The sequence below is a fragment of the Sprattus sprattus genome (genome assembly GCF_963457725.1).
Source record: "Sprattus sprattus genome assembly, chromosome: 4".
NCBI lineage: Eukaryota > Metazoa > Chordata > Actinopteri > Clupeiformes > Clupeidae > Sprattus > Sprattus sprattus.
The window spans coordinates 26,324,591-26,338,128 of record NC_137923.1 but is presented as its reverse complement, the minus strand read 5'-3'; the positions used below and the strand labels follow the sequence as shown (position 1 = coordinate 26,338,128).

The 13,538-nt window shown below is 43.6% G+C and overlaps 1 protein-coding gene across 1 annotated transcript; it reads left to right on the top strand.

The window, feature by feature from the left end:
* Positions 1 to 156: 156 nt before the first annotated feature.
* Positions 157 to 12,107, top strand: ncstn (nicastrin). The gene is made up of 17 exons (XM_080836845.1): positions 157 to 241; positions 927 to 1,028; positions 1,268 to 1,391; positions 1,779 to 1,897; positions 2,182 to 2,327; positions 2,451 to 2,598; positions 2,911 to 3,023; positions 3,813 to 3,965; positions 5,110 to 5,214; positions 5,410 to 5,490; positions 7,192 to 7,361; positions 8,239 to 8,341; positions 8,516 to 8,614; positions 8,871 to 8,958; positions 9,549 to 9,709; positions 9,934 to 10,137; positions 10,353 to 12,107. The coding sequence occupies exons 1-17, from the start codon at positions 184 to 186 to the stop codon at positions 10,473 to 10,475; spliced, it is 2,097 nt and encodes a 698-aa protein (XP_080692971.1). The 5' UTR covers positions 157 to 183; the 3' UTR covers positions 10,476 to 12,107.
* Positions 12,108 to 13,538: the final 1,431 nt, after the last annotated feature.

Genomic DNA, 13,538 nt, shown 5'->3' with positions numbered 1-13,538 from the left:
AAATTCCCGGACCCTAACACACTAACGGCCTCGTTTGACATATACTGCGAAACTCTGCAGAAAGGGGGCAGTAAAGCTCTATTCCTGTGGGTACAACGAGACTACAGAAGCCGACTATGAGAGAGCGGAACCGGAAAAGAGTAACTTCCTGTGCTTTTCCAGTTGTGTTTTCAAACCAGGAAGATGGGCCCCGGTTATGCTAAATGGATTATAACAGTGGTATTTTGCTGGCTCGTTCAAAGTAAGTTTTGTAGTTTCATGGAAATTCAGACGGTGCAGTAGTGTCTGGACATAGTCCTTTGACGCCGCCCTGTTTTGATTACCGGTTAGCTTGAAGGTTGCTTATCGAATTTGCAATGCAAGCCACTACTAGACCTAGCTAGTCATCAAACGTTGGTTATCCTGATGATTTATTTGAAGCAGTTTAATGAACAGAGCGTTGTTTAAACCGTTGTGGCATCGCCGCAGTAAAGATAACTGGACGTATTGCAGAGTATTTTCCCCTTGCTGTGTCCATTCTTTCTCTCTCACACACACAAATCCGCACCAGTCATCCTGATAACCCGTGACTGCGCCCCACGGCGCCTATAGCTCCACTCGTAAAGCAAATGAAGAAGTCACTAAAGCGAAGTTAGAGTAAATGGTCTTCTGAGTTTGTGTCTTATGAACTCAATATTGTTAGTTAACATTCGTTCTGTAAATGGTAAGATTGGGGTGGAAAGCCATTGAGAATAAGAGCGCATATAATAACAAAGCTTAGTGTCAGCTTAAGGAACCATTTCTGTATAGTCATAGTAATGTTATCGCCGGATAGTTATGTCCGACACTGCCAATGTTAAACATTCAAAAAGACTGTGTGATGTAAATATTTCTACGTTATATAATTTGCAGGATGATAAAAACAGTATTTTGTTCCTATCTCTCAGTTGCAAGGGGTAACTCGGTGGAGCAGAAGATCTATGTAGAGTTGAATAACACGGTGCCATGCGTTCGCCTGCTCAACGCGACTCATCAGATGGGTTGCCAGTGTGAGTAAATGGCGTCTGTCTCTCCCTCCCTGACACACTTACACACTTAGTCATGGAGCTCGCCAATGCCACTCTGTGGACATGCAGGCAGTTGTATGTTCAGTGCTGTTTATTTACATTAATTTATATAATTAAGCACAGTTTTATACACTTTTTCAAAGCAACTCAGTTCTGTGCAGCTATTCATGTTCATCAGTATGAAACCTTGAGGATGTACCAGCGCCGTCTTGTGTTTGTAGCCTCTATGTCAGGGAACACTGGGGTTCTCCATTTGCTTGAGACGGAGTCAGACTTGGAAATAATACTGAACACAGGCCCCCACTCACCCTACATGGTACTCATGGATGCTGTGTTCTTCAACAGGTACACACACACACACACACCAAGATGATGATGATGATGTTGAATATGTCTGCTTCTCACCCATTGCCTCACAAGCTTGCTTATTTTTGGGAGTTTTTGAACATAATGTGCTTGTAGTGTGTAAGAGTATTTAGCTACAAGAGAATATATTTGCACAGTGGAGCTGATTCCTAACAATCATTTTTGCTTAATGAAAATAGCGGACCAAAAAGTTGCTTCCATTAGATGTTTAGAAGTTAATGTTGGTGTGCAATTATGGACTACTTTCTCCATGTACAAGTTTAGTATTGTGAACCCTGCTCTGACGTAGGTGTAAAAGCTGACAGCTCTTTTCTGACAATCAAGATGTGACCTGTGTTAACGTGAGGGTGTGTTTTATTACGGCAGCGCCATCATGATGCGAATGAAGAACTCCACCCGAGTGGCAGGAGTTGCCGTGGTGATCCCCAACTCAGGCCCTCCCCAGGGGTTCTCCCCACACAGCAAATGCCCCAATCAGAACACAGGTTGGTGTGTGTGAGTGAGAAATAGCTTGGATTGTCCACAGATGACATAGGTGTGTACATGTGTGATGTGATTTATGTGATAATGTGTACATTATGTGATTTGTTCTAGCTGTGTGTGTGTGTGTGTGTGTGTGTGTGTGTGCCGTATGCCGTATGCCGTATGCTTTTTGTTTGTATATCTTTCTCTTTATACCACACATCAAAATCTAGCCAACTCTTGAAGGATGTTATGGTTGGGGTTATGTTGATGAAATTAAATTGTATTGAATGCCCTTTTCTGTTAGGCGTGTACTCGGACACCTATGGTCCTCGGCTGGCCGACTGTAATGGGACTGTGTGGAATCCTCTGGGTAATGGGCTGTCCTTTGAGGACTTCAAGTTCCCCATATTCTCCATGAAGGACGACAACCAGACTGAAGTAATCCGCAAGGTGTGTGGTTCTGTCTGTCTGTCTGTCTGTGTCCTATCTGTGTCCTATCTGTTTTCTTCAGTTGTGTGAATGGAAGTACCCTAATCAGGTGTGTGTTGAATTGTTTTCCTTGTGTGTGTGTAGTGTATTATGGACCATAACATGGGCGTGAATGGTAGCGTGCCGGCGTACCCCCTGTGTGCCATCCAGCTCTTCTCCCACATGCACGCTGTCACCAGCACAGCCACCTGTATGAGACGTAACGACATCAGCTCCTACAGCCTCAACCCAGGTACATACACACACACACACACACACCCACCCCTTCATGCATACATTCACACTCATTCTCACTCTCTCTCATACACCCACACACACTTACCTTAATGGCACATACAGACAGTCACACTTAAACACACACAAACACAAACACACATGCACACAGACATTCCTAGTCGTTACCACTAGTGCCATCATTGTATGTGAACTTCTGCTTCTTAACGTCTCTCTGACTTTCTCTCTCTCTCTGTCTCCCTCTGTCTCCCTCCTTCCTCCCTCTCTTTCTTTCTCTCTTTCTCTCTCTCTCTCTCTCTCTGTCTTCCAGAGGTCTTCTGTGATCCCCTGGGGGATTACAATGTTTGGGCTCCTCTCCGCCCAATCAATGTCACAGAGAAGGGACACAAGGCCAATGAGAGTGTGGTAGTTGCAGCAACCAGGGTAAGTGACAGCCAGAGGTCCCGCCCTCAGGACTGGAGATGCTCTTTTGTATTCAGATGAAAATTCAGATGTAAAGAAATCATTTAAGAACATTCCAGAAATTGTATAATATTAAGCCATGTGTTTTGTGCAGACAATAGGCAATGGGACTCCTGGATAATTCACGGAATATTTAATATTTAATATCCCATTTTCTAAGATTTTGTCGTGTGTAGTTGAAATTAAATTATTAATGTTATTGTCCTCTTCCATGGATGATGAATACTTAAGCACATTTCTGAAGCATGACTTTTTACTTGACAGCCTAGATAGCATATTAGAAAAGGCATGGAAAGGGTTGTTGTGTAATTTTCATTAAATAATTAGGCCCAGCCGGTTGAGTAAAGTACGCAACTTTGTGAGATGTGAAAGGTCATGGAAATTTCATTAAAGGTCCATGAGATGCTGTAAGTGGGTGGGAACCCTTGGAACTCTCCCTCCCTCTGTAAAAAATGTTAAAGTGAAAATAGTTACATTTTTCCTCCTGTAAACCTTTAAGCTAAAGTTGTACCTTTGCCTATGTTTAGAACTGGCCCATTTTCTTCACCAGAGTCATTTTTTTCTCTCCCTCGCTCTCCCATCAAGCCCACTCTCGTTCTCTTTACGTTGGACTTCCTAATGCATTATGTGTTTTAAAAGTAGGGTAGGCGGGCTGGGGAAACCAGCAAGAATAAAATAGAATTTGAACGTATACAACCCAGTGTTGAACTAAACCCTCCAAGTGTTAAACTGTCCCTCTCTCTCCATCAGCTGGATGGCAGGTCTTTTTTCTGGGAGATTGCCACAGGGGCAGAGGGGACCGTCGGCGGATTTGTCACTCTGTTAGCCGCATCCCAAGCATTGAAACCTATGGCCCAGCAAGCCCCACCCCCTCGCAACATCCTCTTCACCTTCTTCCAAGGGGTATGTGTGCACCTGTGTGTGTATGTGCACCGGTCTGTGTGTGTGTTTGTGTGTTTGTGTGTGTTTGTGTGTGTGTGTGTGTGTGTGTGTGTGTGTGTGTGTGTGTGTGTGTGTGTGTGTGTGTGTCTGGAACACTCACCCAGAAGTGAGTTATCCTCAGGGTTGATCAGCGACCTAAAGTAGCTGTTATTATACTGGAACAGAAACCCATACAGCATCTGGGTCACCTGAGGGGGGGATAAAGAAGGAAAAGGAATGAAAGGTAAACAAAAGAGAAAAAGTGATTAAAAAAGAAGAGGAAGATGAGAGAAGGAAAGGGGTAGAGAGAACAGAGAGAGATGATGAACAACAGAGTGTGTGTGTGTGTGTGTGTGTGTGTGTGTGCGTGCATGCACCGGTTTGTATGTGTGTGCACGCACCTGTGTGTGTGTACCTGTGTGTGTGTTCACCTGTTTGTGTGCAACAGTGTGTGTGTGTGTGTGTGTGCGTGTTTGTGCACCGGTGTGTGAATGAGTGCATGTGCACTCTAGACCATCTGTGTGCATGTTTGTGAAAGTCTATGTCTGTCTGCTTTCATGTGTGTGTGTGTGTACAAGTGCCTGTGTGTTTGTGTGCAAGTGCCTGTGTGTTTGTGTGCAAGTGCCTCACGATTTGATTCCGATTCAGAGGTCAACGATTCTAAACCGATTATCGATTCTAAACCGATTATCGATTTTAAACCGATTATCGATTTTGAACCAATTTTCAATTATCAATTCTAAACCAATAAAACGATTATCGATGCATTCCGACTTTTAAATATTTTGAGTTTGCAACTCAGAGTCTAATATCACTTCCTACTTTGTGTTTGATAATTAAAGAAAATCAACAGATGAATTACCTTTTCTTGTCACAATTTTGACTTTGTATGAGCAATAATCGATGCAGCTTGCATTCCAACATAAAATGGATGTGAAAAAAATTTTCTGAATCGAGACCGAATCGTTTTAGAGCGAATCGAGAAAAATCGATTAATCGATTTTTTTCTTCCACCCTTAGTGTCTGTGTGTGTGTGTGTGTGTGTGTGTGTGTGTGTGTGTGTGTGTGTGTGTGTGTGAGCTCGCCTGTGTGTGTGTGTGTAATCCTTTCTTGCGTTTGTTGGTAGGAGGCCTTTGACTACATTGGTAGCTCCAGAATGGTGTATGACATGGAGAATAAGGATTTTGTGGTTGACTTGGACAACATCCACTCAGTACTGGAGATAGGACAGGTATTCACACACACATAAAAACACATGCTCAGTAGTACTACGTATAATACTTGTGTACCATAGTTGTAACGATAAACTTCCAGATACTCAGACCTGAGCAAGATTGTGTGTGTGCGTGTGCGTGTGCGTGTGCGTGTGCGTGTGCGTGTGCGTGTGCGTGTGCGTGTGCGTGTGTGTGTGTGTGTGTGTGTGTAGGTGGGTCTGAGGAGAGGTTCAGACCTGTATATGCACACTGACCCCATCTCGCGGAGGAACGACAGCAGCATCGACGAGGGGGTAAGACAGAAAGTCAAGTCACCTTTATTTATAAAGCACATTTAAAAAAAAAAAAGGGTGTACCAAAGTGCTTTCCAGTCGAGGTTTATCAAAAAACACAAATAAACAATAGAATAAAAGATTTAACAGACTACCCACATAACATATATATATATATATATATATATATATATATATATATATATATATATATATATTAGTGCTGTCAGTTTAACACGTTATTAACGGCGTTAACGCAAGCCCATTTTAACGCCGTTAATTTTTTTATCGCGCGATTAACGCGTTGTAAAAAATAAATAAAATTAAAAAAAAATGTTTTAGATTAACGTTCTTTTTGCTCTCCCAAACTGTGTAGTAGGCTAACCTTACATTTGAGTGAATGGTGAGTGCGATACGGCGAAATGGATGATAAAAAGCTTCTGAATAGAAAGTTTACCTTTAAAAGTTGTGTTGTGCAAAAAAAGCGAGCTTCACTGTTGTCTGAAAATGTCAACAGGCAGCTGGCTGAAAGCACAGAAGGCTTACCTTTTATTGGTAACCTAACTGTTACGGTTCATTGTTTTTGAAATAAGATGCCTGACTTCTATGTTCACAGGAAACTTTAAGCCATGGTTTAACTGCACTATAGGCTGAGTCCTTGTTTATCTGAAATGTGCACTTTCTAATTGTATTTTGTACCGCCCGGTTTGGCAATGTTGTTTTTCAATCAAATAAACCATTGCATAAAGCAAGCCAATCCACTTTTCCATGTTGATGAGAGCATAAAGGTAATTCGATGGTGCATGGAGCCAGCTAGGTGTCAGTTTTGAATTTGACCCTGAAAACCGGCAAAAACGCTATAGTTTACATATGCACGGCGAATTTTGAATAAAGACGGCGCCGCCAGTATATTTGAATCCAGCGATATACATGTAATGCTTAATGCTCTGGTTTCTCTCATGTAAGTTCAAATTTCTTAAATCTGGGCTCTTTTTAAAGGTAATTCGATGGTGCATGGAGCCAGCTAGGTGTCAGTTTTGCTGTGTTGAATCTTGATTTTCTTAAAAATTAGTATTCATACAGTGTAATGTCAACAGATAGCTCTATTATAATTATTATTTCTGCATGCTAACTATTAGCACACTAGCTTAGTCAGGAGAGTTTAGCTCTGATAAGGCACAGCAATTGTTCACGATTGTAGTAACGTGCTGCATTTCACTTAACATGTCAGTCACTCCCAGGCTCTGAACACAAAATCAACATCTCCATGGATAGTGGTGCAGGAAAATACAAAGTGTTGATTGTACAATCGGGAGTTAGCTGTTGCGGCGCTATCTGTATTATGGTGATTAATTCCGCACACCGGAAGTAAACAAAGTTGCGTTAACGGCGTTAAAATATCTTAACGCGTTAATCGCGGTCACATTAATCTCATAGATTAACACGTTAACGCTGACAGCCCTAATATATATATATATACTATATACACATTACATAAAAAACAATAAATGTGAAGTTAAGACATAGATAAACAAAAACTAAAACTAATATGTATAAGTGCAAAGGAAATGGTTAAGACAAACATAAGACAAATCTTATAGAGATAAAGTGGAAATAGAGATGGATAAGAAAATAATTAAACATAAATGCATAAATATGGATAATAGAAACAGAATAAAAACACCAAGGCAATAAAAACAACAATCTGCATGTCTTTCCCAGGTTGAGAGATTGTTGGAAAATATGACTTCGGTTGGTCTGGGGCTTGGCCTCTCATTGGCCCAGCCCACTGCCACTCAGCCACTCCCGCCCTCCTCCTTCCAGCGCTTTCTCCGATCTCGGCAAATCCCAGGCGTAGTCTTGGCAGACCACCAATCGGCTTTCAACAACAAGTTAGTATTGTGTTAACATGTATGTATAAATGAATGGATTAAAGGTGGAGTCCGTGATTGGTTTTGCGAATGGTTGTTGAGCTCAAATACCAACAACCCCAAAACACAAATCAAATTACAGTCCACCCATCCATGCTCCTAAAGCACAATGTTGATTGGCTGTGATCGTTCATGTCTCAATCTGAGCCACTGTGTTTGGTTCCAAATCACAGAGCAAGGACTGTGTACAAACACTGGAGTTTTTTAAAGCGCAAACACTGAATTGCCAGCTAGAGGACCGTGAGGAGTAATTCACTTAAAAAGTGCATTTCATTGAATGATTCATTGAATTGTATTTGTGTAGATCTGAACACTAGAAACATAAGTACTAAAATGGGTGGATTAATAGGTAGATAGATAGATGAATGAATGAATGAATGCATGGATGGATAGGCTGGTTGATGGATGGATGAATGGTTAAATGGGTGAATGTATGTATAAATAGATGGTTGGCTGGATTGTGGTTGTGTTGCTGCTGTGGTCCTTAAACTGGTACTAAGATGAATGGATGCATGAATAGGTAAGTAAATGGATGGATGGATTGATAGGTTGGTGGATCGATGGATTGATGGGTTGATGGATAAATAGGTTTGTGGATGGATAGATGGATAGGTTTGAAGATGGATGGATGGATGGATATGTTGATGGATGGACGGATGGCTGGTTGGAGTGATAGATGGACTGTGGCTGCGTTGTGTGTGAATGGGAGGGTGGTGGGATAGTGCAAATGTATTAATGGATGGCTGGCTGGATTGCTGTGTTGCTGATGCTGATGTCTCTCTCACACAGGTACTATGAGAGTGTGTATGATAATGATGCTGATGTCTCTCTCACACAGGTACTATGAGAGTGTGTATGATAATGCCGCCTACCTGAACGTCAGCTACCCACCTGACCTCACCCCAGAGGAGCAGCTAGAGCACGTCACAGACACCGCTAGGGTACGGTTTCCAGGGCAACGCCCCAGCAACAGGCCTTGGCTACCCCTTACTCCCAGACTGCCACACATTCACACAACTTCTTTCTCATGCTGACCCCCTATCCCTCTCTCTATTTCCCTCTCTCTCTCTATCTATCTATCTATCTATCTATCTATCTATATCTATCCCTCTTAGGCTTTGGCAGACGTGGCGACACTGGTGGCTCGTTCTCTCTATCTTCAGGCAGGAGGGGAGGAGTCTCAGATCCCGAACATCACCGCTGACCCGAAGATAGTAAGATCACAAGACTAGTCACACGACCATTTACATGACCAATCAGCTCTGTGTTCACCTCTAATGAACACATGTGTCTCTCTCTCTCTCACACACACACACACACACACACACACACTCTGTCTCTCTGTTGTTCATCATCTCTCTCTGTTCTCTCTACCCCTTTCCTTCTCTCATCTTCCTCTTCTTTTTTATCACTTTTTCTCTTTTGTTTACCTTTCATTCCTTTTTCTTCTTTATCCCCCCCCCCCCTCAGGTGACCCAGATGCTGTATGGGTTTCTGTTCCAGTATAATAACAGCTACTTTAGGTCGCTGATCAACCCTGAGGATAACTCACTTCTGGGTGAGTGTTCCAAACACACACACACACACACACACACACACACACACACACACACACACACACACAAAGACACAGACACAGACACACACATGAATGCTCAGACACATGCACAGTGCACACACACCACCTGCAGACATTCCAAAATAACATGCACACACACTTATATATCCAAAAAACATACTATGCACACCCACTTAATTACATATATGTCCAAATAACATATGCACACACATAAGTACATATATATTCAAAGACACTATTATATATATTATGATTCTGATATTAACGCACATGCTGCATTCAGTTAAGTAGTAGTAGTAGTAGTAGTAGTAGTAGTAGTAGTAGTACATAGTAGTAGTAGTAGTAGTAGTACATACACCCTGATATCCTACAGGAAGAGAAACCCTGTTTTGATAATCTGTGTGTGTGTGTGTGTGTGTGTGTGTGTGTGTGTGTGTGTGTGTGTGTGTGTGTGTGTGTGTGTGTGTGTGTGTGTGTGTGTGTGTGTGTGTGTGTGTGTGTGTGTGTGTGTGTGTGTGTGTGTGTGTGTGTGTGTGTGTGTGTGTGTGTGTGTGTGTGTGTGTCCACAGCGTCTACGGCTCCACAGTACTATGTGGGAGTGCCACTTCCTCCTGTTAAGCGCTCAACACGTATGGTGCAGTACCTACTGGCCAACTACACAGGCAACCCCACCAGCCTCAACCAGTCCAAGTGCCAGGACCCCTCAGGCCTGCCTGGGGAGAGCAAGGAGGTGAGGGAATGTCTGTCTGTGTCAGTCCATCCCGCATTCTCTCCATTACTCATCCCTCTCCTCTTTTCTTTCCATTCATCCTGTGTCTGCATCCCTCCATATTACCCTCTCTCCTTCCCTCTTTGCAACCCTCCCTTCACTCCACCCCACACACACATTCTCTATCCCTCCCTTCTCTTTATCCCTTTGTCTCTCCTCCATTAATCTCTCCCTTCCTCCCACAGCTCTACACTTACATGTGGGTGCGGGGCTCAAATGGCTCAGAGGCATCTCAGTACTGCTGTCGCTCGACGGTGCGGAGGACACAAGCCATCTCGCCGGCCTTTGAACTCAAGCAGTACGATTCCCAAACCTACTCCACATGGACCGAGTCCCGTTGGAAGCTCATCCGCGCCCGCATCTTCCTGGTGGCCAGTCACGACCTCGAGGTAACCAAACAACCATCCGCTTTAACTGAAATGCTTAGCACATAGCAAGCTACTTAATTAGCTTTTTGCCAAGGCAGTGGTGTTTCGCAAGGCAAGTGTGATATGTGTTAGCTTTTTAGCTGACTAGTTTTACACAAAAACTCTGTAATGTCTTGTTAAATGAGCTTTGCCTGTTTCCCCCTACCTTTTTCTCCCTCTCTCTTGCCCTACTGCAGATGCTGACATTGGGAGTGGGGATCGCCGTGCTGCTGCTCTCCCTCCTAATCACCTACTTCCTAAGCAGTAAGGCGGAGCTTCTGTTTGCCCCCGCCCAGGAATCCCCAAGCACTGCCTACTGACAGCTGAGAGTGTGGACCACAAACGCAGAGATGGACGCACACACACACACACACCCACTCACACACACAGGCACACACACACACGCACGCACGCACACAAGCATGCACACAAGCATGCACACAAGCATGCTCACATGCACTGTTGGAGATATGCGTGCATGTTCAAAGGACACACAGTCATACACACACAGACACCTACTCTCCCACACGTAGGAAAACACACCCATCATTACAGACCACATTCACAGAGACAGTTGTAGTGGCCTTGCCCCTTGGGTGGACTCTGGCTGGACAACTGGTTTGGTATTGGCAAGCCAGAAACCAGCTGGCTAATAGATGTTAATATTCTTTCTTTTTTTATGTTTTAAAATCACACAGTTGTGGCTTTGTTTTCCCTTGTGGGTCAAGCCCAAGAAATTGGATTGATTTTATATGTTTAACGTAAATAGTGGGAATGTTAGTGAGCTGACATGGATGTGTATGTACGCATGTTTGTGTGTGGTAGGGCTAACAGAATGAGTGTTTGTTTGTGTGTTTGAGTATGTGCAATAGTTTACTCCACATGTAGAGTGATCATTGATGATTGATCTTTGTACAATTAAGCGGCTAACCTTTCAACACATTCCGCCATTTTGATTTCGCCTGAAGTCTCTCCTGATCCCAACCCTGCTTGGTGGAGCAGACATTGGGCTGATTGGCTTACTGACAACTCAGACAGTCAAGACCTGTACCTCTGCATCTTCATCAGAAAGAGAGAGGAGGAGGAGGAGGAGGAGGAGGATGAGGATGATGATGATGATGATGAAAGGAGAGATTGAAAGGCAGGATGAAAAAGGAGAGACAGAGACAGAGTTCCTAGGAGGCTGACTGTGATGTAGTTGGTTCATATAAGAGGTGGATCTGCTGTAGAGGTGGTCATCCGTCATCTGGCCACTAGGGGGCCAAGGTTGACGCAGGAAGGGGAGGATTTGTGAGGTGGAGAAATGTACTGCGGAAACCTCCCATCATCAGTGAGATGTCAAAGCAACCGTTAAATATAGCAGGCTTTGGGAGATCATTAAAGAAGCAGACAAGAAGAGGCAGAAAGTGCTTATGACTGAGAGGTCAAACAGCACAGAGGGCATTGGGAGATCCCTGGCAACGGGCAGGAATTATTGAAATGCAGTGGCTTCGCTTCATTGACTACGCAGGATTAGCATTAGCAAGAGCAGCCTTCCGCTCTCCCTTGTGAGGATTATTCCGGAATGAATTTGGCCCTGATCAGGGCCGGATCTACTCCATAGAAGGCTGCTGTGTCAATCGGTCGGTCCTGACCGAAAGGTTGGGAGAGAGGCAGGGGTAAGGGCGGAATGGTGGAGTGAACAGATGCATTGTTTTAGTCAGTACAGTGATGCTCGATCCCAAGGAGCAGACAGCTCTGAAACGGAACCGGGCCACCTCCAGGCCGGATCAGTCCTAGAACCGGACGCTCAAGGAAGAATGAGACAATGGAAGAAATGGCAGAATGACCACTACAAACCCTATTCTGATTGCTTTTTTTATATGTAGAAATCAGTGTCTGAGATTGATTTCTAGTTTTTTTCTTTTTTTCTGGCAGAACCAAATGTGATGGAATAATTTGTTTTCTTTTGATTGCTCTTTTGTAGGGTGTTTGAGGGGGGGGGGGGGGGGGGGGCATGATTTGATTGCCATTAATTCATTTTCATGAATTGTGGGGCATTTCAGAATCCAGTGATGGGTAGGGAGGGGTTAAGGGTTAAATAGGAAGAAGAGGATTGATGCCCGGACAAACAAATAAAACAGCTTCTTTTCTAGATGGTGTGTGTTTGGATGTTTTTCTCAAAGATACTTTGAATTTGTGTGTGTTCTGGGTTATTTGCAGATCTCAAGCAAACCTCTCAGGGTATGATGATGGTAATAAAGGTAATCAGACACAGGGACACCTGACTTAGAAAGATATGCTTCACTACTTAAACTTGAAGACTGCATGTTTTCATAACACCAAGTGGAAGAAAAGAGCTGCAACGATTTTCAGACAAACACGAGGCAAGTTGCGATATAGGCTACCAGAAACTGTCTGAATACATTATTATCAATTAAAGTAATGTTTTAATGCCTCCGTCATTTTGAGGTCAACCACGCTCGTCGAAATAACGACCAACCAACCTAAAATGTTTCTAAGTATATCTTTAGGAGCTTTCAGAGTTTTCGCACGTGTCTTATAATTTTGTTTCAGTAAATGATATCCTTCAAATCCATTATATCGAGAAAAACCCTCGACCGACGTAGGCTACTTTACGTAGGTGGAGGTGTGCATGCTTTTACGGATATCACGAATGCAGGTAACGCGACTTGCCAACAACGCACCTACTTCTGGACCTACATCTCCGGTGCCCCGGAGAAGGGGGGTAAAGGAAAAGGAGATATGTCGCGGGGGGAGGGGGAATGGGGGCGTGTCTTGCAGATACCGGGGAGGCGGGGGGTCTTCGAGTCTAGGGGAAAGAAAAAGTAGGCTACAACAAGCCTACCTGTTGACTTTTGCATTATTTCCAACAAAGCACTATGGTATCCAGCGAAATTTCATTGAGCGACTGCGGCATTTTAACGCGGAGTAAGAAGGCGATACGTGCACATTCATAATATCAGCATAGTTTAAATGAAGGGTCTACTGTAGTCCTCAGTTATTCAGCTACAGTCGGATGTGACTTACTTTATATCAGCCTATTGTTAAGAGCTACGTCCTCCGAAACGACTGGTGAAGTATCTTGTCGCTGCGCCCCGAGGAGAAATGTTTGGGGTTCTCCTGCAATATCTCTGAAGAAGTTTTTCGATTTTATGTTACTGCAAAGAGTTTGGCGAAAACGTAGTCATTAGTAACGGTCGCCTTGGACAGAGCCGACTGCTTGACTAGAGCCATTTGGACACCAGATTTGTGAGAAGGTAAGTTAGGCAATGGGCAATGTTATCCATCGCAACAACACAAACAACTGAAACTGAAACAACTCCGACACAACTATTCACATTTTTCAGCACATGCAGTTTATTTATTTGATTGCAGACCGG

Coding starts and splice junctions, on each gene's coding strand:
- ncstn (XM_080836845.1), top strand. CDS start 184: ATGGGCCCCGGTTATGCTAAATGGATTATAACAGTGGTATTTTGCTGG. Junction 2,328..2,450: donor AGACTGAAGTAATCCGCAAG/GTGTGTGGTTCT, acceptor GTGTGTGTGTAG/TGTATTATGGACCATAACAT. Junction 5,215..5,409: donor CAGTACTGGAGATAGGACAG/GTATTCACACAC, acceptor GTGTGTGTGTAG/GTGGGTCTGAGGAGAGGTTC.